General features: G+C 48.4%; 1 protein-coding gene across 1 annotated transcript in view; it reads left to right on the top strand.

Moving 5' to 3' along the window:
• Positions 1-24674, top strand: part of GLDN (gliomedin) — a 62258-nt gene that overhangs the window by 31531 nt on the left and 6053 nt on the right. Inside the window, exons 3-9 of the mRNA XM_058294197.2 lie at positions 4323-4340; positions 4699-4806; positions 14728-14874; positions 17213-17341; positions 19994-20077; positions 20172-20297; positions 21328-21478. Of these exons, the coding sequence (XP_058150180.1) occupies positions 4323-4340; positions 4699-4806; positions 14728-14874; positions 17213-17341; positions 19994-20077; positions 20172-20297; positions 21328-21478 (763 nt within the window). The remainder of the gene's footprint in view (positions 1-4322; positions 4341-4698; positions 4807-14727; positions 14875-17212; positions 17342-19993; positions 20078-20171; positions 20298-21327; positions 21479-24674) is intronic.

The raw sequence follows: 24674 nt of genomic DNA, 5'->3' as shown, positions 1-24674 counted from the left end.
GTGGGAGGAACCAGATGGGTAGGATTTTCAGGGGCCTGCAGAGGTATCCACAGGCCAGCACAGCTCTGAGAATAGGGAGTGAGCCTTGCGTTTCTTTATTATTCACTTCCCATAACTGCTGTGCCGACCTTCCTGTCACAATTAAGATTCTTCTTTTTGCTAGAAGCAGAAACCCACCAGAGCTTACTGGAGAAAACAAGAAAGGGGTAGTGGGTGGGAGGGTGTGAATTTATTTCAAGGATAGAAGAGCATATTTGTCAAGATAGGTCAGGCCAGGCTGTGGTAACAAATGAATCCTAAGATCTCAGTGGTTTAACCTGGCACGGGTTTATTTCTCCCTGCATAAAGCCAGCTGACACGTGGATAACCTCCTAGGGCCGTTCTGTTCCTCTGGGCACTCGGGTCCAGGCTGCTTGCCATCTCCTGGTTCTGTCATCACAACATGAGGAACCAAAGTCACTCCCAAAGGGGAAGAGAGGGGCCCAAAGAATGGCACTGGGTGCTTTTAACGGCCAGGCCTGGAACTCCCACTTCAGGGGTCCCGCTGGTGGAACCCCATTGCTCACACTGCCCCAACCTTGGTTGGCTGGAAAATGCCGTCTTTTTGTGTGTTCAGGAAGAGGAAAATGAAGCCGCGTTTGGTGAACCAGAACCTTCCCTCACCACAAGGGGATCTCACAGAGCCAGAGGGCTGGAGGGATGGAACCGGGGGCAGGAAAGCCACCACCGCTGCCCTCCGGATCTTTCTGTCTGGGGCCACCAGCCTCTCCTCCCTGCTTCTCTCTACTTTGCTCTCTGCACACTGACACTCTGAACTCCCTCGGGTGCGTGGCCAGCCACAGACCTCTCTCTAGTTTACATAACTGGGGTCATCGTGGGACAATTTTAAATTTCAAGGAGAAAAAAATATCTAATTGGCTCAGCTCCTATCATGCACCCATCCACTTCTGATTAATTCTGTTCAATTAGATGGTACAGTCAGAGCCAGCTACATAATTTCCTGAGCCCAGTACAAAATGAAAACGCAGGGCCCCTTGTTCAAAAAGCAGGAAAAATGCTTTTCTTCTACGATCACTCTCCCTCAATCTGCTATGGGTGCTTATTTGCTATTTAGTGTCATTCTCCCTCTGGCATGGGATACTCATGGGAGAGTACAGACCCTCCCTGGCCTTGCACCCAGGCCCCACCAGGAAAGGACAGTGGCAGCAGCCCCTGACAGGACAGGAAGCAGGGAGGAGACCTCAGGAGGCAGGGGAGCAGAGAGCCACAATCCTGTTTTGGGGAGGCAGGAAATGAGAGGAGGAGGGGCCACACGTGAGCTGAGGCTCCAAATCCCCCGCCCATCCATTGCCCCATCAGACTTCATTTATAAAACACAAATTCAAAGATAAAAATAAGAACTTAACGATGGTGACTACAGAGCATTAAACCCCAAGCATGGCGTCCCCTTCTGGGCTGGGGACCCTGGTGACTGCCCGTCTTACCAGCCCTGGTACAGCATTAGCATGACCGTGGCTGACCTTGAATTCCTAGATGATTTGTTTGTCATTCAAAAGGGAAGAAGGATCAGTAGCTGAGAAATGCCCTCAAAACGGTTTTCCAACTCTCCAACTGGCGTGCATTATTTGGCACACATTTTGGGGCTTCTTCTGTATGTAAGGGGCCCCTTGGGCAAGCCTCATGGCACCCTGAAATGATGCTGGGACAGAGGCCCCCATCACTGTAGCACTCAAAGCCCCAGTACATGTTATGTCTGCTGTGACTTCTGAGCAGTTCGCAACTGTTTGCCATCCTTTGCCTTTTGAAATTCTCTTCTTCCTTCGCGTCTGGACACTGGACCCACTCGGTTTCCCCCTCCATTTTCTTATTACCTGCTCTCTTGTTTCCTGGGGCCTCGTCAACCACCCGCCTCCCTGCAGGTGGGGTGTGTTCACTCTCCCCTCCCACCCCCAAATTTGGTCCAGACGGTTTGCTCTTGCCTGAAGACCAGTAGCTCTGAACCGTTTAAGAATCAAGGACTTCTCTGAGGACTTGCTGACAGTCACTGTGTCTTTCTCCAGAAAATGTCCCATCAGGTCAGAGGGCCATGGACCATGTGGCTCTCCATCACCTGTGGGGCTTGGTAAAACTGCAGGTTCCTGGGTCTCACTGCAAATCCAAACTGAATAGAATCTCTAGAGACAGGGCCCAGGAATCTGCATCTGGCCAGGCGTTCCAGGTGACTCCGTGGACTCTGATGACTGAGAACTGTAGCTGTAGGGTGTCAGTGGACTCTGGCTAAACACAGCCCTGGAGGAAGAACCTTGACCACAGCTGAGGTGCCCTAAATGGATAGCTCCTACAGGGGCCTCTCACTCCCCAGGGAACTCTGGAAACCTACACGCAGCCAGTTCTTGCTGTTTACACTTGGCACATCCGTGCATCTGAATCTGGCCGCATCTGTACTTGGGATTGAGGATTCATTGATTTCTTCTGGCCTCTGTCCACTGTCTCCACCCACCCTCCCAGTGCATGGTCGCCACCTGGTGGTGAGATCATGTGGCCAGGCTGTACGGATGAGAAAACGTGATCCCACTCTCAGCAAATCATTTTTGCCCGAAGTCGGACGTATGTGCTGAAAACACAGCCGTAAACACTTCTTCCCCGGGACCCACGGCTGTCACAGGAGGCTCTCTCTGTCAATATCCTGGGCTCCAAGCCACCAGAAAGACCTCCTTCTTTGACTTCCATACAGTCAGACATGGAGTTCTATCTATTCTTCTGCTGAAATACCTCTTGAATTTCCAACTTCTCTGCAGCTCTTCAGTCACTGCGTTTATCCACACTATCCCTCATTTTAACTACAAAGATCTTCTGGGTTTTTCTCTGCACCTCCCTCCTTCCTTCCTGCCATTCCTCTTTCCCTTCTCTCTCTCCCCTTCCTCCTCCTTTCCACCTACTTCTATTCAACTTCCAGCTGGAAAGAGGATCTCAGACAAACACCAATTTCACGGTATTATCCCCCTGCTCAAGAACCTGCTGTGGCTCCCTACTGTCTCACAGATATGCTCTAAACCTCTCACTTTAGCACTGAAGTGTTTCTGCCCACTCCTACCCCACCTAAATACTTACTCGACCTCATCTCTATGCTTCAACCTCATCTCTACGCATGCCAGCCTGGCCAGCCTTCCATTCTCCCACCCTGAATCTTGTGGGTTCCCACCTCTGTACCCTTGCTCCTGCTGGTCCCCTGCATGGAATGAGCGACCCTCACCCTTCAGCCGCCTTAGGCCCACTGGCTCTTCACTGCCACAGCTCAAGGCTCCCTCTCAGGAACCTCCTCAAACTGCCATGTGCCCAGCCTGCCCTGGCACCCCGTGGGGTGGGGGGTTGCTCGGTAGCTCCCGCTTATTCCATTGTGGTTTCAAAGTGTGTTTGTCCACCTTCCCCAAGTAAATTCAAACACAACAGGCACAGGGACCAGGAAGTCTGCTTCTTCGTGTGCGCCACACAAGTAGAGTTCGGTGTAAATAAGTGCTTAATAAATGTTCGTTTTCTGAACGGTCACAGGCTTGGACTTATGGAAAGACCTTCCCTTGGTAATCGCTGTATGTGGTCCTAGTGGTGATGGCTACATGTGGTCTGGAGAAACTGAAGGCCTCAGCTGCTCGCGCTCCAACCTCATTAGCTTATCTGAGTGCCCAAATACAATAGCTGACAATAAGACACACCCCTTTGTGGAAGCAAAATTATTTTGTTAGATTCTGTGTAAAGAATTCATCTGACCCTCTTAGTTCAATTACATGCTAAGGAAGGTATCTGTTACCTGATCTAGGCCCTCAGTTTTTCTCACACTATTTCATGCACTAAAATGGAAACCCAGAGAACCACCTTCTGCTCTCATCTCCCCTTGGTGGCCCAGGGACCAGCCAGCTGGGTGAGGACACTGGGGACCACGCTTGTGAGAGCCAAATCTCCCCCTATGAGGACGGCACTGCCCTTCGCTGGCACCTGCCCCGGGCCAGGGTGGCACTTGTGCCTACCTTCATTGTCACAGTGAGCCTCAGTTAACTAAGTTGACTGCTCGAGAGATGACTAATTTATTTACCTACAGTAAAGCCACTTAAGCAAAAGTGGTTTTAATAGGCGAGTGGGTCTTTGTTGAATTGCTTTTAAGGCTCACTGGGGCAAATGTAAAGGGTCCTAATGAAAGGCATGGGTTCAGTTTCTTCAAGAGTCACTAGGTAATTTAAAAGGGGGGGTGTCTTTGTTTTGTGAGTTGTGATGCCAGCTTTTCTTTCTTCCACCCACAGTTTATCATCTAAATTTCTTTTTTGTTTTAGGACCACCTGGCCCCCCAGGTAAGAGTCCATGAACTTCCTGGTTTCATGGGGAGGATTTGGGTGGCTGTATCCCCAAGATCCGTCAGCAAGTATAGAGGTGAGGGAGGGGGAGGAATCTGGAGGCAGCCCTGAGATGCTCCCTCTTCTCTCTGCCGGGGTCATGAGCTTTCCTTCCCCTTCCACTCTGAGAACCCACCGTCACCACTCCCACCCCCTGTGCCTGGCTCAGGTGGGGGCAGCGGAGGGGGAGGAGGAAGGAAAGAAGCTGCAGAGGATATGGAAAAGACCTCAGTGCCTGGTCTTTCACTGGCTACAGGACATTACTTGAACTCCAGTGACTCTTCTGAAACGTTCTTGTTTCTGTGTTTTGATGCAGGGCCTCCGGGGGTTGATGGGCTACCAGGACACAATGGATCGGATGGGCAGCCTGGGTCCCAGGGCCCAAAAGGCGAAAAAGGAGCAAATGGAAAAAGAGGAAAAATGGGTATTTTCCAACTCTTCTCATTAATTTCGCTGTTGTTTGTTTCCTTTATTGTGCTTGGACTGCTGAAGCTGTGTGCAGTGACAATAAGGTATTTCCTCTCTGCATGAAGTGCTGGTTTAACTCTTGCCTGGAAGCCGTTATGTTCTGTGGTGTAAAAGGCATTCCTTTTGGCCCAAGCCTGAGCGAGGTGCAGTTCACGCTGGAGGGCGGTCTCCTGGGAGCTGAGCCCCGCCCTCCTGCTTGCTCTGTAGACTGAAGGTGTGAGGTGAGGAGCGGGCAGCTGAGGGGAGGGCACAGCCGCAGGACGGCGATGGCGGTGTGCTCCTGCCCTGCCCTTTCACGGCTCCTTCCTGGCCAGTCATCTTAGTGTTTGATCGAAACATCAATCATCTGGTGTTGACTATTGGTAAGGATTTTCCCAGCCAAAGGAATAGCTGGAAGTGTTTGGGAGAACAGCATCCAGCTCCTCTGAGGCTGGATACAGCACCTTCTGCCCAAGGCTGGCACTCAGGTCGCATGGTCCCGGTCGCCAAGGCTTCTTCAGGGGCCAGAGGACTATTAACAGATGTGGCTGGTGTCCCAGAGGACTTCGCTCCCTGATGTGAGTAAGGGCTCAGAAGCACCAAAGTATCAGACATGCCCAGGGGGCAGCAGAAGCAGAGGATTTGGGCAGGGGGCTACAGAAATGCGGCTGGGGGATTGGGTGGGTGGGTCCTGCAGGGTTGCAGGTGCTTCTCCAGGGGAGTCTGTGGAGAAGCACAGGGCAGTTCTCCTGAGGAAAGCTGGCACATGGCAGGGTAGAGGTTCAAGTGCCGGGGGGAGGGGATGGAAATTGAGGGGCCTGGCACTTAGCCACCAGTCAAGGCCACTGCTGATGGGCAGAGAGGTTGTTTTTAGCAAGTGATTCCACCATATCCTCTTACTTCTTTGCACCTCTTGGCCCTGCTACCTAAACTCACCTGGACAAGCTCTGGGCTAGAAGAAATACTAGAAAATTCTTCCAGATAGCACAATTACCTCTTTCAGTTCTTATTCCCCCAGGCAATTTAAGTGAGAGCCAGTGGAGAGGGAGAACATTGTTGAGCGCCTCTGCCACTTGGCAAAGCTCACCGGCTCGTGCTCCTTGGAGGCAGCCTTCTGTGAAGTGTGCCATGCATGGTCCCTGCCAGGGCAGGCCACAGAAGGCTGGCAATTAAAACCAGAATTAGGGAGGAGTAATGTGTTGTGGTGTGTAGGATAATAATTATAATTATAAATGAACATCAGCAGAGAATAATGATGACTTGGTGTGCCAGCATTTGGGTTATCCTGGGAAGACCCCCAGAATGTGATCCGGTCTTGAGGACTCAGCAGTGAGTATTATGAGGGCACCGTGCTGGAGGGTGGGACAGTGGGAAAGGGATAGTTTCCAGAAAGGTTTGAGACAGAGCTCTGATCTTACGGAGATGGCTTAGCCTGCAGACCACAGCCCAGGGAGGGCAGAAAGGCGAGAGTTCATTCATTTATGTAGCACATTTTTTGTTGAGCCTTAACATGCATTTATGTGTCAGGTACTGTCCCACATGCTGGGGATGCTGAAATGAAAACTCTGACCAAAACCCCTGCCTTCACGGAGCTCACATTCTAGTTGGCGGAGATGGACAGTGAACAAGTAGAATGTATTGTCTGCGGCATGGTGCTGAGTGCTTAGGGGAAGACCTAGAGAGCAGGGAGAGGGGATGGGAAGGGGAGGGGGAGGGTGCGAGGCCAGGAAAGCCCTCCCGGGGAAGGGCCCTTTGAGCAAGGACCTAGAGGGGGTGGGAGGGTGAGTCTCCTGGGCCCTGGGGGAAGCCCACTGCGCCGCTGTGTTCGAGGAGCAAGAGGCCAGGGCAGCCAGAGCAGAAGCTGAGGGGTTAAGTGGTAGAGTCAGGTCAGAGAGGAAACCAAGCCAGGTAGGACCTGTGCATTTTAAGACCTTTGGCTTTTCTAAATGTAAAATGGGGAGGATTTTAAGCAGAGAAGGAGCGTAGCCTGACAAATCTTTGAAAAGGATTGCTCTGGCAGCTGTGCGAGAATAGATGATAGGAGGGACAGAGGAGGCTGGAGATGACAGAGGCTTGGAGCAGGGGGTAGCAGCAAGGGAGGTGTTGGATTCTGGACATCTGTGAAAATGGTCTCAAATCCTCTGGTTTACTGTGACCCCATAGGGACTGTAGAAATCCCCCAGTGCAGGAGGCCTCCCTGGGGTCAGGGGCCCTAGGCTCAGAAGCCTCCACTGAAGTATAGCATAGAATTTGAGCCACCAGGCTCCCAGCACAACCCCTGCTCAGGGCGGGGAAGTGGGACACTAACCACCATTCTTTTTTTTTCTTCCCCTCCCTCTCCCCCACCCTGCTGTTTTTGCTGTCTTTGTCCATTTGCTGTGTGATCTTCTGTATCTATTTATTTTTTTATTTTTTGTCTTCTCTTTTCATCTTTCTCCTCTAGGATTCACAAGGATTGGATCCTGGGGACCTCTGATGTGGAGAGAGCTTCCCTGTCTCTGCTGTGCTTCACCTTGACTCTCCCTTTTGTCTCTTTTGTTGCGTCACCATCTCGTTGCTGTGACTCAATTGTGTGGGCACTAGCTCACCATGGGGTCACTCGGCTTGCTGCGCAGGCACTTGTCTCGGCACGCAGGCACTCACCTTACCACACGGGCACTGGCTCACCACATGGGTACTCACTTGGGCACTCAGTTTGCCACGTGCATACCACATGGGCACTCAGCTCGCTGCGTGGACACTCACTTGGCTCGCCACATGGGCACTGGCTCACTGCACAGGCATGCTTTCTCCTTTTTCACCAGGAGGCCCCAGGGATCAAACCTGGGTCCTCCCATATTGTAGGTGGAAGCCTTATTGCTTGAGCCACATCCACTTCCCTAACCCCTATTCTTGACATACAAAGACAAAGGTTGTTTGAAGAGGCTGCTTCATGGAAAAAGGTTGTTAGAAGCATGGCACAGCCCACCTTTGGGAGCCACTCTGGGCTGGCTGGGAGGCTGGGCAGCACCCCAAGCCCCATGGGCCTGGTTCCCCACAAGAAGGCTGAGGGGTGTGCACCAGCCTCTGATGTCTTTGTCCCCTGACTACAGCAGCCGGACCCTTCCCGGAACCCCCCCCCGGAGGGGGGGGTGCCCTGATTGTGGGCCAGCACCCGAGGCTCTTAAGGGCAGCCTCGGGAGGAGAGCACCTGGTCCAGAGCTGTGGCTGGGCCTGGGAGGCGCCGGGATGGGCTCCAGGCAGCAGAGGGGGCTGGGCCCCACCACCAGAGTCTTCACCCTGCTCCCAGCGCTGGCCCTCGGTCCCTCACAAAGGAGAGGCCTGTCACCCTGCTCTGGGGTGAGGGGTACATCAGGCTTAGAACTGCCCAGCCCCAGGAAAGGACAGAGAGGGAAGGGGGAGCAGTCCCGGCCCATCATGCAGTTTATCGAGCTCTGAGTACACATGCCTGCTCTAGTGTCTTGGTTTATCCATCACTTAGTTTGTTCACAGCTTCATACAACAGAGAGACTCTTCGTTAATTAGTCTATCAATTTAATAGTCATGATTGAGGTCCCACGATTTGCCAAGCTCCAGGGACACCAGGCAGGTTATTAGGGACACAGTCCCTTCTTCATGGACCTCACAGTCTAACAGGAATAATAAGCTTTTTCTTTTCTTCTTTTTTAAAATTTCAAACTAGAATTTGTTATACTTCGGAAAAGGCAACGAAGGACGGGAGCATGGTGCTCTGTGAATATATTACAAGGCGAATGGATCGAGTCAGGAAAATCAGGGAAGACTTCTCTGAGGGATCCATGATTGGGCTAAGAGCAAAGTTTAGAGAGGACAAGGGGGGGAAATCCCCACAGAGGGAGCACATGTACAGAGACCCTAAGGCAGAAGGGACACGTAAATTATAAGAGATGGAAAGAGGCAGCGTGCTGAGCACAACGGGAGGGAAAAGGCAAGCTTGCTGGGAGATGGGGCTGAAGAAGGAGACGGCCCCGCGGGGACTGGGCTTTATTCTGAGAGCAATGAGAAGCTACTGAATGGTTTCAAGTAGGGGAGAGTGACATGCTCAGATCTGCTTTTCTAAAATACCTCCATGGCTTCTGTGTGGGGCCCACATCAGAGTAAGCAGATGCATGAGCCAGAGGCAGGAGACCAGCTCGGAAGCCTCTCAGCGGTGCAGGAATATGGGGTGGCGGGTGAGGGCAGGCAGGGTGTGCAAAGACCGGTGGAGTGGAGTGAAATTTAGGGGTAAAATCAGCAGTGCTCAGTGGTGGGCTGGAAACAAGGGGTAAGAAGAAGAGAAGCACCCAGGCTGTCGCTGAGGTTTCTGTCCTGTCCAGCTGAAGTGGGAAGGCCTGGGCCTAGCTCCGGTTGGGGGAAACAATCATGGGCTCAGTTTGGGGGTGCTGTGTTTGAGATGCCTTGAGATGTCCAGGTAGAGATGTTGAGGAGCCCTTGGAGATACAGGTCTGTTGTCAGAGGAGACCCCCAGGCTACAATAGGCAGTAGAGAGTCATCTCGGGCAGCTGGGTGTGTGGGCCTGGATGTGGGCACCTGGGAAGGAAACTAAGAGAGGAGGACGTGGGGTCTCTCCTGGAGAAACTCCAGCATCTCGTGACCACGTAGAAGAGGACGAGCCGACCAAGGAGCCTGAGGTGGGGCTGGGCAGGGGGACGGGCAACAGAAGAAGGTGGGGACTTTCATCAACAAATACATATTGAGCAGGTTCCCAGGGCTAGTGGGAAACAAAACAGATCCAGCCTCTCTTCTGGAACTTTCCGTCTTTGGTTGGAGGCAGACGTTAAGAGTCAACAGTCTATATCCATAATCACAACCTGAGGAACAACTTTGAAGGAAAGAACAGGGTGCTATGAAATGCAGTCTTAGCAATGGAGGGTCAGGCCAGGGAGGTAACTTTTTAGGTCAAACCTGAAGGAAGAGTGAGCTAGGTTTGAAGACAGCTTTATACTTCACGGCAGGCAATATTACCAGAAGAGAAAGGTAGACTTCCCTGTGCAGATCATGAACAAAGAGGAATGTGGGTAAAGGATGGATTGTGCAGTAGAGCTAAGTGTAAAGGGGCGGCGGGGGGAGGGGGGGTGTCTGACATCTAAGAAATAATAGAGAGGAGATGGGAGGACCGTGCAGGGGGGAACAGGTAGGCGTAGGCACAGAGCACCTACAGTGATGCTCCCTCTGGGTAGCAGCGGGGCAAGGCAGGTCATGAGAGGCCTCTGAAGTCGAGCCAGGGCCTTCGGGCTCCACTCTAGGCAGCCAGTAGCCACTGAAGGCTCTTGAGAAGAAGACTAACTTGATGAAACCAGAGTTTAAGATCTCTAGCCTAACAGTTGTTTCCAGGAGATTTAAGTCTCACAGATAACCCTCAGGTTCTGACCTCAGAGACCTAACAACAGTGGTGGGATAGTATGGACTCCAGAGACAGATGGCTTGGGTTTGAGTCCTGGCCCTTCCACTTACTAGCTGTGTGCCCTTGAGTAAATTACTTAATCTCTCTGTGCCGCCTTTTCCTCCTGTATAAAATGAGGGCAATCATCATATCAATCTTATAGGATTGTTGGGAAGATTAAGAGTTATAATATATATGAAATACTTAGAGTAAGGCCCGACCCATAGTGGTGATGGTGTTCCTGGAAATGGGGAAGGAGGAACTCAGTTTTAGACCAAAACAAAATTTAAGTGGAAATGCCCTACTTTCATCTGGAAACAATGACTTTGATTTGGAGAAAAAAATTAGGACTGAAAGAGACTTTAAATGTTGTCAAGTGTGCACTAGCATCTTCTATGGAGTTTGACATTCTACCTATTGCCTCAAAACCAAGCATTTTCTTCTTCGTCTACCTCTCATTTTCTCACAAGGTAAAGCTGCAGTGTCTTCTCTAAAAGTAGAATTCCTGTAAAAATAGACATAAACGTCCTCCGTATTCACATCTTGGGCCTGGGTTTTGTGTAGCAGCCTCTGGCCCCCGTTCCCCCAGCCTTAGTCAGTAACAGATGGAATTGCCAAAAATAAAATGTCCTCCCTCATGCCCTGCCGTGAAGATGACGGAGTTGACTACAGTTCACAGATTTCCACAGAACCCCAAACTTGAATGCTGATAAAACTGTTTGTTTTGAGCAGGTGCCACCAAGGAAGAAAAATAGCAGAAGATCCCTTTCTAGCACACGGGTTAGGCAAGCAGAATCTGGCCTTTCTTTTCCCCGTAGGATGTGCTGACTTTGAAGTCAGCTGGGAGTCTCGGGAGAAGCAATGCCAGGTCCAGGTCACACAGGGTCTTGATCTTCTCAGAGTCAGGGGCAAAAGAGGCCACCCACGGGTCCTCTGAGGGTGAACAGCAATCAGGTTTTGTCTCATTCCCTGACACACCACAGCCGATGTATGGCAAAGGCAGTTTTTCCAACCAAGATGGGTGACCCCTTGTCAGAGGCAATGCTAAACACCAGGGCAAAGGCGGGCTTGTACATAGACCAATGTCCCCCACCCTTTCTAAGTTAAAGCTTAAAAATGGCAATTCATACCCCAGCTAAAAGCCTGTAATAGTTTTAATGTGTTAAGCAAAAGTCTTTAGTATCTTTAAATGCCTGCGCCCATGGGAACCGCATTACAGTATGGACATTTTCCTATTTCACACATGGCATTTTTAAGAAAGAAAATAAAAGAGACAAGAGGAAGGAATAAAAGAAAGGGAGGGGAAATCAGATGATGCCTTTTGTGACTATAATAGATACCTTAAAAAGAAAACCCTGAAGTAGCTAGCAGATCCCATTTCCCTGAGCACTGCTAAATCTGGGTCACGCGACACCTGTAGAAGGTATCAGTTCACTTGGCGCGTTATGCTGGCTGGACTCTATGGCAACGTTCTCGTCTCTGTCTCCTTCAGATAATGTTTCAAATTTGTCTCTTTGAAATACAGACAAAAGAACATCATCTCATGCAGAAGACCCCACCTAAGGGCTTTTCTCAAATGAGTGAAACACTGTCCCAAGATATCCTGGTGACCCTGGGCAGGGAGGAGCGAGAGCAATGGGTTTTCAGTGCTGTTGTGAGAGATACATCTTGAGTCACAGCCTTCCCAAGAGGCGTGGTTTGACCTCTGGATTACTGGATCCTCCACAGAGCAAATGTTGACAACCGAGGAGTCTGAGCACTGCCCCCTCCCCATTCCTCTTCAAGTCCTCTTCAACTGTATTCTCCAGTACATGGTGCATGCCTGAGATTAGCCCTGGCAGAGGCTGGGACCCCAGGGCTCTGATTCCCAACAATAGGTGAATTTCATGATTTTTCACCGAGTTAGCATTTTTGTTTTTTGGTGTGTGCCTGTGTATATGTGTTTATGGCTGGCTAAAATCTAGCAAATATTTCTCTGTTCACTGCATTTACAAACAGTGACCAATACTTTGAGGTCCTTTCATGCACTGATGTCTTCTTCGGGATAGTCTGTGGAGGGTCCTTTGAATATGTAAGAGCAGAAACCAATTTAAAGATGTATCACTCTTCAGGAGTAATTGAAATGTGCAGTGCTAAGAGCTCCAGATCTTTGTTTTAGGTAATAATCGCCTCTGAAGGCAGAGTAGAGTATTCAAGTATGGTCTGTGATGTGTTGTGGCATAATGTCCTCCCCATTGCTGAAAGGGCTTGAAAAGAGCCAGTCAGGTAGTGTAGAGAGGTTTTGGAGATTAGATAGGAGATTGATCTAAATGATGTCTAAGGTGCCCTCCAATCTGGAATTCTATGATTCTCTTGAGAAGATTATTTTGGAATCCTCTGGGGCTTGCAGGAGTGTGGGACTGGAAGTGTGTGTGTGTGTGTGTTGGGGGGGGCTATTTGTTTTAAATAATTTTTTTAATTAAAAATTTTTTTTCTTCACTCATTTGGTTTTAAATCTCGAGGAAGGAAAATTGCATTGCCGAAAGGATAACAATTGGAGAATGAGGACAGTTGATGGGGGAAGGATTGGGATAAATGGGGCAGTCCCAGAGCCAAGGCCTATAAGAAGGGGCATTGGGATCTGGCAGGATAATTAGAAAAGGCAATGGAGAACTGAGCCCAAGCCCTCTTGGATATGGATTTTAAAAGGAACCCAAGTTTGCTTGCTCTAAAACACACCTCTGACACTTCCATGTTGCCTGAAATCTCTGCCTTGAGTTCCTCTGTTGAGAAATATATCCAGGGACCTGCAGCAAATATTCCCAGCAGTAGGGATGATTACATATTGATCTATATCCGGCAATATATTTCTACAATATCAGGTGTTCCCTCCCCTCTCAGGGTCTCACTGTTCATGTATACTCCTGAGTTCTACTAGCTTTTTTGTAGATTCCTTGAGATTTTCTATTTAAACAATCATGACACTTGCAAATGAAGACAGCTCTAACTTTTCCTTTCCAATCTGTAATACCTTTTTTCTTTTTATCCTGCCTTATTGCAATGGCTAGGATGTCCAGTACAATGTTAAATAAAAGTGATGAGCGCAGTTGTCTTGTCTTGCTCCTGAAGCTGGGAGGGAAGCATCTAGTCTTTCCCCCTTTATCAGATTGAGGAAGTTCTCTTACATTGCTGGTTTGATGAGATTTTTTTATTAAGACTAGGTGTTGAATTTGATTAGATGTCTTTTCTGCATCTATTGAGATGATCTTATAATTTTTCTTTCTTAGTTTGTTAATGTAGTGAAGTACATTGATTGAATGATTTAAATTTTGGACTCTATTTTGGCAGGCAGTTAAATTACTTATGGATTGGTTTGATCCTTTTGGAGCTTGTTTTTAAGCTTTATTTTTGGTGGGTCCAGAGCAACCTTTACTGTCAGGCTAATTTAGCCCTACTCCTAAGACAAAACTCTTCTAAGGGCCTTATCCCAAATCCCATTATTTTATGAGGTCTCTCCACTTTGGTGGAAATGAGAATTCTTCCCTGTGTTATCTCTAGTAATTGTATAGGGAACTTTCTGTTGCTTCTTTCCCCAATCTTATAGAGTTTCACCCTAAATATGCATAGATAAGTACTCAGCCGAAGACTCAAGGGAATCCCTCTGCAGATCTCCAGAGCTCTTTGTATACAACTTCTTTCTTTCTGGAACTCTAAATGGCAAATTCTAGCTGACTGAGCCTCTGCAAGCTCTGATTTTTGTCTTCTTAACTCAGCAAGACTCTCAGCCTCTGTTTGGGTCACCCCTCCCTGTGCTGCTATCAGGAAACTACCTCCCAGGACAATCAGAGGGTGCACTCAGTTTGCTCCTGTTCTCTCACTGCCTGCCTGCTGTCCAAGGCTGATTTCAATTGCTTCCTAGCTCTTGACTGATTGCTAGCTGTTTTTGGCAGGACTTAATCCTTCTAGTGATGAATCCCACGAGCAAAAGCAGAAATCTCACCCAGTACATTTGTTCCCATGATCACCATCCCTAGCTAATGCTTGTTCTAAAGCAACCTCACCTGTTTTGCTATTTGATTAAAAAAGCATATTGCATTGGAATGTCACCAACAGCCCTGGACACAGAATCAGAGGACCTTTGCTCCTGACTTAGCAGCATCAATCGCAACCCTTCTAGGCCTTAGTTTCAACTTCCATGAAACGAGAGTAAGGATACTGCCCAGCCTACCACTCAGGTGTTGTGATGAATAAACTAAGACTGTAGGTGAAAACACCCACTGTTATAGCACCAAACCCACCCCTCTGAATCCTGTGTGGTGGCAGTGCCAGACTTCTAATGAGACCAAGACTTCTTTCCACTCTTGCTGTGACCGTCCCTCTTGTGGTTCACCCTTTCTCCAGCCTGTGTGCCCAGTCACAGTTCTCTAAAAATGTTCTCTAAAAAATAGAGAATACCGTATTACAATGTACTGTAACTGAAGGTTTTGCATAATGGGCTAAAATGTCATTTATTCCCAGGGCTACCTGGAGCTACAGGAAACCCAGGGGAAAAGGGAGAAAAGGGAGACCCTGGCGAGCTGGGTTTGACTGGAAATGAAGGCCCACCAGGACAGAAGGGTGAAAAGGGAGACAAAGGGGACACATCCAATGATGTGCTCCTGACAGGTAAGAAGCTTGCTCCATGGCACACTTCAAGGTGTGTGGACCCAGAAACCTGCCTAGTTTTCAATCAGGGGCTGCCTTGGAGCCTCTCTCTTTATTTGCCTTATGTGGCCAGCTATTTTACAGTATGTTTTAGAGTTCTGTGCTTCCAGAAAGGGGGAAATGGCATGTCACTCCAACATGAACAAGACCAAACTGGGCTCCAAGCATAACCAAGCTAGATAAATCAGGTCTAAAAGTTGTGTTTGGATTGACTTGAGGTAAAGGAAGCTTCCTTTTCCCCAAACATCCACTTAAATCCAGAAAAGGGCAAGTAAGCAAGGAATTTATCATACCTCAGAGGACAAAACTGACAGAAAACGCGTGCATTTTCTTCACGTCGAGGTGGAGCCATCCTCAGGCCCTTATCAGAAATCTTTTGACTTAGAATTGGAGGAAAAACCTGGGTGCTGATTTTCCTTTTTCTAGTTTCCAGCCCAGATTAAGAGCAGATAGTTGGTATATGTGGGAGAGGAGGTTGGGGGCAGAGAGCCATACAAGACAGTGATATGGTTGGGAAGAGTAGGTGACAGCTGGTGGTAGAGAGAGGCAGAAGAATTTTAAAAGCACAGTACTTTGGAGACATAAAAACATAACTCTCCTATCAATGCATTCAATAAGCATTTATTGAATATAGAGAACCAGATTCATGAGCCAGGAACTCTGCTAGTAGCTGGGAGTAAGCCACGATGTAGCCTCAAGAAACTAGGATAATAATGACCCTGAACCAGTCATCCACCCATCCACCCATCCATCCATCCATTCATCCATCCATTCAGCATTTATGGAGCACCTACTGCTTGCCAGGCACTGTGCTAAGACCAAAACATCCATGAAAGATGAAATTATGTTATCATGTTTTGTTTCATCTACAGGGGAAGTTGCTATGCAAAACACCTAACATTTAAAAAGCATTTTGACAGGGTAATATATGTGAACATACTTTGAACATATATCACGTTATGTTTCAGTTATAGGGAAATCCACACATCCGAAATACCATATTCAGGGAGTGGTTGTAGCTCAGTGGTGGAGCATCTACTTCCCTTGTTCTGGGGAGGTCCTGGGTTCAATCCCTGGTATGTCATAAAAGAAAAATCTCCATCAGAATACTGTTTCCCTTATGCTACTGAATAAAATAAGGAGTGATAGCCATTCTTAAATGCACCATCCCTGAGCGTACCCCAATTCTAGAGACCCAGCCAGAGCTGACTGTGTCTACTGGGCAGAGAGGAGAGAAAACATGGAAGGGTTGAACCATGTCCATCCCAGCCTTCAGATCTTTGCCCCTTCAGCCCCTGTGGCCCATCCCTCCCTGCCCACTCTAGAGAGACTAAAAAGGCTTATTTGATCTGGGCCAGAAGAGGCAGCTCAAGAGAACTTTCATCAGCAGTCCCACCACAGAGCTGGAGGGTAGAGACTAAGGGTTGAGCAGCACAGCCGAGCTGCATCTTAAGAAAGCTCCAAAACCAGCAGTCCCTGCAAAGGGCTGCACCCACATCAGACACCAGAAGGTAGAGAAATGGCTGCATGCAGGTGTGTGGGGATAACAGTTTTCAAAGCATTCATGACATTGGCCTTGCTGGATTCTCACGGGGAAGGGCAGTGAGACTCAATTTGGAGATGAGAGAACAGAGGCTCAGAGGTGTTAAGCACCCTGTTCAAGATCACAAAGCTGAATAGAACCAGAACCTGAAGGCTCCTGATTCCCCATTAGGGATTTTACTTCTACCACAGAGAGCAGCACTTCGCACACCTGGCTGCATTTTAGGAGGCGTTCAAATAGATAGATGTCTAACACACATGCACACCCATCAACATTCTGATTAAATTGGATTTCTGGGATGAGGTCCAGACACTAGAATTGTATTAAATCTCCTTAGGTGATTCTAATATGCAGCCAGCATTGAATCCACTAAGATCTGCCAATGAAAGAAGGGTGAGCTTTGGAGTGTGGCAGACCTGAAGTTGAATTTCAGCTCTATTTAGGTGTGACCTTGGGCAAATCACTTAACTTCTCTAAGACTCAGTCTATGCTCCCTCACAGAGTGATTGGGAAGAATGATGGAGAGGAGGTTTGTAAAGTTCTCACACAGTTCCTGGCACCTAGTTGGTGCTCAACACCTCCCACGGCTTCTTCCTCAACTCTGTGTAGACAAGTGCTAAAGTTTAGTTACCTCTGGGAAGGTGGAAATGCATGTGAAACCCAGTCTCTTTATGGCTCTTTAATCAATCAATATCCCGCCCCACCTCCTGCACCCTCTCTGTCTCCTCCTCTCCTTTTCTCTCTCTCTCTCTCCAGGTGCCAAAGGTGACCAAGGTGCGCCAGGCCCACCTGGGCCCCCAGGCCCTCCAGGTCCTCCAGGGCCCCCTGGAAGCAGAAGATCCAAAGGCCCACGGCAGCCAAACATGTTTAACGGCCAGTGCACAGGTCACCAACCCTTGCCCTGGGAACTCGCCTCTCCTACTAATGATCCCAAACTCTAGGGCTGCACGCCAGGCTTTGTGACCAGACTTTTAATAAAAAGGAGATTTTGTCCAAATTGAGAGATCCCCCCGCCCTTGGAACATGCTCATGGAAGCCCAGAGAAGTCTGCCCCAGGGGTGCAGACTTCCCCATCCCTCCTCCTTCACTTCTCCCCAGAAAATCCCTCCTCCTCGCCCAAATTCATACTGCCTCTCCTGAAACAGTCTCTAAAGCTAAGCTGTTAGCTTCTTGCAGTGACAAACTTGACTGATGCTTGGGGAGACGATGGGGATGTTCAGATTGGTCAACTTGCCACAATATTGGCTGCAGTACCATCATCACCACTCTTTTTTTTTTTTTTTTGAGTGTTAAATCATGTGCCAGGCACAGTGCTTAGCACTTATTTTATTTAACCCTCACAACAATCCTATGAAGTAGGAATCATTACTGTCTCCAATTTATGGATAGAAAATTGAAATCCAAAGGAGCTAAGTAAATTGCTCAAGGCCACTCAATTAGTGGGTGCCAGTTCTCTCTGACTCTAAAGCTCCTTGCTCTTAAAGCGTTTTTCCTTCATAGATGGAAATTCATACTTTGAGACTTCAGCCAACCAAGTTCAGGGAATGCCTGTCCTCTGAAGAGGCTGGAGGGCTTGTTCTTTGGTCATTTTGTGGTGAGACTGAAAGCCAATTGGAAATCCAGGGACTATATTAATAGTAGTTCCTGGGGCGGTGCTGGAACTTCTTCCCAGCAGAGGTGACCTGGGGCCCCGCTCCTAACTCAGACTGGGAGGCACAACTTGATGCCCTGTCTTCAGTGGCGAATGTAGAAGAGGATCCGGGCTGGAATTGCTCTCAGGACTTGCTGTGGATTTTACTGCCTCTTTCCTAACAGTCTTTAGTTCTGTCTGGTTCATTCTTCTCTCTGGAAGACATTTTGGGGTCATGTACTTAGCTTTCAGAGTGGGCAGATCTGTACTTTCAAAGATATCACCCCCACCCCAGTCAATGCAGCCCAATTGTAATTCCATCCAGCAGTCAACATGACCTGAAACCCCAGCAGAGCTGCTCCTGCTAGCACCACCCCGTCCACCAGCATCACCCCATGTTCAGCTTCCCTGGGAGTGGAGCGGAGCAGGGACACTCGCCTGAGGGAATGGGGTCTGACCTGAGCTTTTGCCAAAGGCTTTGTCAGCCAGCGACAGTATGAGCCTGGAGAAGCCCTCTGCTCTGCTTAGCTAATCTAATAAGAGTCTGGGCCAGCAGAGGTGGGACCCCGAGTCATGAAAACTGCTTTAAAGAGGGGCCATTAGCTTCCACTCTGACTAATAGAGGTGAGTGCCTGGTTGCCAGGCTTTCTGCATCTGAACTTGGCCCTCTCTCCTCTTCCAGTTTCATCCCTTTAACTTCCTTCCCTCCTGTACCACAGCTGTGGAAACCAGCTGGTAGAACAGGAATGAATAGGAGTCTCTCCATTCCTTTATTGGGCGAAGCCTGCGTTCCTAGCATGGAGTCTGGGGAACCCCAGATGAAACCTGGAGGCAGCAGGGTTGCATGTGGGGGAGTCATAACAGATCCCCCAGACCACTCTCATCAGGTGGCAGAAGGGCTCCGAGAAGCACAGGTCCACTCGACTAGAAAGAATCCTAGAGATCATGTAGGGTTTGGCCCCCCTATTTTATAAATGATGAAGAAACCCCTTCAGATTATTCTGTGAGCTCTGTAGTGATAATGTAGACATCACCCTTTCTGTCTAGCAACCGCAAGATGATCTGAATGCCCCAGAATTTGCCTAGGCTAGTGGGGCCAGATTCTCCCCACCCTGCCCCAACCCAATCCAGTCCCTGTCACCTTCTCAGTGGCCTGTCTCCTCCAGTCCTGCTCTGCCATCCCAAGGCTCCTCTTCACCAAAGGTCTGAATGAAACCCTTTCATTCTGGGGAACACGGACAAGCCAGGGATGATGAATCACAGCTCAGGGAGAAGGAGGGTGCTGCCTCAAACCATCACAGACCAGCCTCCGAGGACCTGTGTCCCAACAGGCCTTCACGCCGAGATAGGTGGGAAAATGAGGGTGAGGGAGGCCAGCATCTCCGAGCCAGGCTGCCTCTAGGTTCCTTCCTCCTCTGGGACCCTGTGAGTCTTCTCAGGGCCTTTCATGAAGCCCTGGCAATCCAGGAAGACAACTCTAAGGCTGCTTCCTCACATCTCCCCTTCAGCTTCCCCGAAAGTGAAAATCCTTCCAGGAAAAGCCATCCAAGCTAGGGACACCCCTGCCCTGAGGGCCCGGGAAGCGGCAGCAGGCCTCTCTTTCCCCTGGATTGCTGAGGGCTTAAATGGGCTGGCTCAGGCCCCCTTTTCCCATTGATAACTTCCTCCTGGAATGGTATTACACAAGCAACTATAGTCACAGAAATCTTCTTGGAAAACACACCAAGCAGGTGAAAAACTTTGGAAACATGTGGCTCAGTGTTGCTGTATAGCAAGCAACCATGTACCTGTTGAGCCTGTTGTTAAGGGATACTAAGGAGCTGGAGATAGGAAAAAACCTCAGTTACGAAGTCATACAGCCCTCACTCTTCCAACTGCATGCTCTCTGATGATGATTGCTGTTTTAGGTGAGACGTGTGCAATACCGAACGATGATACCTTGGTTGGAAAAGCTGATGAGAAAGTCAGTGAACACCATTCCCCACAAGCAGGTACAGAAACAAATCACCCTGTTTTGAAATCCAGGAATCAGATGTCTTTATGTCAGAGCTGGCTGGTGAGTAACCCCTTTCTCTTCTTTTGCAGAATCCATGATCACTGCCATTGGAAAGCCAACACAAGTTTTTATAGTTAAGGAGACATTTGGGACTTGGATAAGAGAGTCTGCTAACAAGAGTGATGATCGGATATGGGTGACTGAACATTTTTCAGGTACTGCCTCTACACCTGTGTTGTAATTGTATTTTTTCATCTGTTGCCTGCCTTCAGGCTTATTCTACTTCTGTGTGCCTAAAATCCCTGCTAATCGGTTTGATAGAATTTCTGTTTATTTTAGAAAGAGTGGCCAGAGTACTTTTCTCAGCCCAATACTTTAATGGGAAGCCTTGCAGTTCAGATCTCAGGGACATGACCAGGTCAACCCCTTTGTGGCTTATCCAATCTTAGTATTATAAAGTATCCAGAAGGAAATAAATAGCATTTTGACTGTAGGCCCTTATGAACCCCAAAACCATAAAGTGGAAGAAATGCCAGAGACAAATCCTTTGTGCCCTGCCCATCTTTCTTTGGAAGGTTGATAGGCACAGGAGGGTACTTCTGGCCATCCTTCTCCCATACCTGTTGGACGGGGAGTCCAGGCAGGAAAGGGAAGTGCCATGTTGCAGTCACACTGCCTCTAAGCATAACCCTTGTCATACTGCCCCAAAAGGCATGTGATCAGGAATTGCCAGCAGTGGCAGCAATGGTCTCATTCCAGGAGGGGCCTGGCAGTGCTCACTGGTTAGAGATGAGACTCATCAGCTGTAGCTGAGAAACGTGTCTTCCTTTCCTCGAGGCTAATTCGGATCAGCTGGTCAGTCCATATTACCAGTTGGGAAAGATTTTGAGGCTCAAAAGGAAAGAGTGATCTTGTGCATTAGCAGTGTCTGCCACGGAGTGCAGGAAGAGGCGACTGCACAGGGCCAGGTCTTTGCTGTCCCTGGCAAGGCCCATGTCTTCAGGATAAAAAATTTTACAAATGGTTTACTGTGAGTTGGAGCAGGGTGAGCAAAGCAGAGTCTGTGGCATCTACATTTGAAAGCGTCTCAGGAATCCATGGAAGAGAATTGGTCTCTGAGTGCTCTTCACACAGGGCAAATCTCACTCCCAGCTTCCCTCCTTTTCCCTCCCTCCCTCTGCGACTCCCTCCCCGGCTGTGTGGCAGGTGGTGGGTAACAGCCTTTCCCTGGCTTCCCTGCCGCAGGCCTCATGGTGAAGGAGTTCAAAGACCAGGCCTCGCTGCTGAACGACAGCCACGCGCTGGTGCGCCTCCCCTATTACTACCACGGCTGCGGGCACGCCGTGTACAACAGCGCCCTCTACTACCACAAAGGAGGCTCCAACACCGTCGTGAGGTGAGAGGCGGCAGCCCTCCCCTGCGCCCCACAGCCCCCCGCCACGCATCCCCGCGGCACCTACCGAGCTCCGTGCGAGCTGCTGAGGGGCCGGGCAGTGTCCTCATCACGGCCGCATCGCCCGGCCTGGTGCCGTCGGAGGTCCATCTGGGTTCTTGGCCAAATGAATCACGGGGCAAGCTGAGCGAGCGCCAGAGCCCGGCCCTGCCTGGTGTCTGCCTTTATTGCTGGTGCTGGCACCAGGAAAAGGGGCAGGGCCAGGGAGAAGTAGACCTGGAGTTTTAGGGGGCTGCAGCTTTCTCAGCCTTTGAGAAAGGAAGCTTCCCGAACCCATAGCTCCCGCTTGGAAGAAGGTATCACTCCCTGAAATCAATTTTGTTCTGGAAAATCTGTGTATGAAGAATTTCAGATCACGACTGAGCTCAGTGAAGACAAGGGAGTGCAACCCATAGGGAGGCTTCTCTGTTTTCAGACTGACCTGCCGCCCTGATAGAGCCCTCGCCAGGTCGCCTCTCCTCCTCCTCTGCCCTCCCAAAGAGAAGGGAGGGGTCACCCGGGCAGAGCGTGCCCAAGGCAGAGCCGAGCCTGCCTGGCTCCCCAAGAGAACTGCTGAAGTTTTACCTTTATGAATCAAGAAGAAATCAAGCTCTGGGCCCTAGAGGCAGAAGCAGTTCATCTTGGGTATATCAAGGGTTAGTGCTTGCCTGTGTGTAGGGGGAGGGTAAAGGATAGTCAAGAGAGCACTAACCTGAGAGTTGAGAGACCTGATTCAAACTCTTCTACCTACTAACTCCTCGGACTTGGGCAAGAGATACCACCTCCTGGGACCTCTGTGTCCTAACCGAAAAAAAAAAATTGTAATGGACTAGAGCCCCTAGCTCTAGCTCTCCCCTCAAAGAAATATTTCAATGTCCTGAAAGCCATGATCCTAGCCATTCAAAATGAAAGATATGACCTAGTTTCTTTTCCTTCCTCATTTTCCTCCTACCCTATTGCGGTCCAGCCTTTTTGGCATTCAAGCACTTAGGTTAAATCTGTATCAGTCAATCAGTCAGGGTTCCCCAGGGAAACAGAACCAACAAGATGCACACACATGCCCATGCATATTTTTATTTTTTAATATTTTTAAATATAAAAAATATTAAAAGTTTTTCAAATTTATTCCAAATTTAAAAATAAAATAACAGAAAAAGTTAGCTCAACAAATTATGGAAGCATTACTCCTAAAAAGTTCTGTCCAGGCACTTTTATCTCATCTAATTCCAACTACTAACTCAATTGTTGCTCTAGTGTTCAGAAAGATGCACAGATGAGTTAAATGGCATAGTCAGGGTCTCCTTATTAATGAAAAAATAAAGAGAAGAAATGCTTAATCATAGTCATGTCTCACAAAACCAAACCCTATATTCTTTTTTTTAACTTTAGCATTAATTAACTTTGCTTTTGCTACAAAAACATTACAATGTTGTTAACATTAGTTATATTTTCCCATGTATCACCACATTCTTAACACCCTGTAGTAGAACAGTCCTCTATTTATATTATTAATCATAATCTTCATCTACGGCCAAAGTCACTATTATACATTGCCTATATTATCCTGCAGCTGTCCTTCAATTATCATTAATCTCCCTAGACTACTCATTTCAGCCAGAATCACATCCATAAATCAAGTTTGTTAAATTCATTATAATGTGTTACCATCAAGTCCATCCATTACCTGTAATTTACATTTGACCTTATTAAACATTCTCCATACATCCAGCATCGTCTCCCTATTCTCTTCCTGCATTCCACCTCCCACCAACCTACACTTCATAGTCGAACTCCATAAGTCTACTCATTGCATTTAGTTCTCATCAGTGAGACCATACAATATTCGTCCTTTTGTGTCTGGCTTATTTCCCGCAACATAATGTTCTCAAGGTTCCTCCACGTTGTCATGTGCTTCCCCAATTGATTTCTTCTTACAGCTAAGTAATATTCCATCACATGAATATACCACATCTTGTTTATCCATTCATTAGTTGATGGACACTTAGGTTGTTTCCATCTTTTAGCAATTGTGAATAATGCTGCTATGAAGTACACACACATGTTTTGAAGAGATTTATTTTAACAAACGAGTTCACGTGATTATGGGTGCTGGCAACCCAAGATCCATTGTGCCAGCAGCCTGGGCATTCCAGGAGACTAGATGGTATAGTCTTGAGGCAGAAATAATTCTTCTCTCTGGGGCCATCAATTCTTTGCTCTTAAGGCCTCCAGCTGATTGGATGAGGCCCACTCACATCATCAAGAGTAATCTCCTTTACTTCAAGTCAACTGATAGTAGATGCTAATACCACCTACAAAATACCCCAAAGAAAGTAAAGTCTAAACCAGTGTTTGACCAAATAACTGGACACCACAACCAAAATTTACCACCACAATTAGCATAGAAATGGGTTTCCTAGTATAATGTATCTTTAGATCCGCCTCTTCAGATACAGATGTCAACTCCTCTCCTTTGCCTCTCATTCCCCTCTGTTCTGTGGGCCCATCATCTCTACATTTCCCCATTTAGGCAGTCTTGTACCAGTAAGAAAGGAAAGCAGATCCATCTCCTGTCCTAATTCAGAAGTCATCATTCCCAAGATACTCTCTTCTGTGACTTAATCCTGTGGCTTCTGCTGCCATGCTATAGAGGGCTATTGTTGCCTGGAGGCATGGGCGGGGGGTGGGGTGGGGAGTGCTGGGGTGAATGGCTGCTCTAAGAAATTGTGTTTTTTAATTAAGCTAACTTTATGTGACACACTGTTTAGGAAGCCTTTTTGGAGCTCCTGCTCTATGCTAGGCCAAAGGCTTTTTGCTGGGGGCAGAGGCAGTCCTGAATTAGACCCTATTCCTGCTGAAAGAAACCAGCCTCATCAAGGGGAGCAGCTAGTACGAGACAGGGACCAAAAGGCAGTATGAAATTCTGGGCATTCAGAGGAAGGAGAATTCCTGCGAGCTGAGAGGGACAGGCAGAACCTTCCCAAGCCTTCAATCTTTTGTAGTTACTTTTCAAATTTACTTCAAGGTTTCTTAATTGGTTTCACATTTGTTATGCTCAAATGCATAGCCACAGAGGAACACATTTCACCTTTCTTCTGCTGCTCAATGGCGTCCTCTGGTGTTTCTCTTTTCTCTTAGCCTAATGTCCCTGAAATTCATT

Source organism: Dasypus novemcinctus, chromosome 3 (genome assembly GCF_030445035.2).
Source record: "Dasypus novemcinctus isolate mDasNov1 chromosome 3, mDasNov1.1.hap2, whole genome shotgun sequence".
Lineage (NCBI taxonomy): Eukaryota > Metazoa > Chordata > Mammalia > Cingulata > Dasypodidae > Dasypus > Dasypus novemcinctus.
This window is presented reverse-complemented; position numbering and strand designations above follow the sequence as displayed.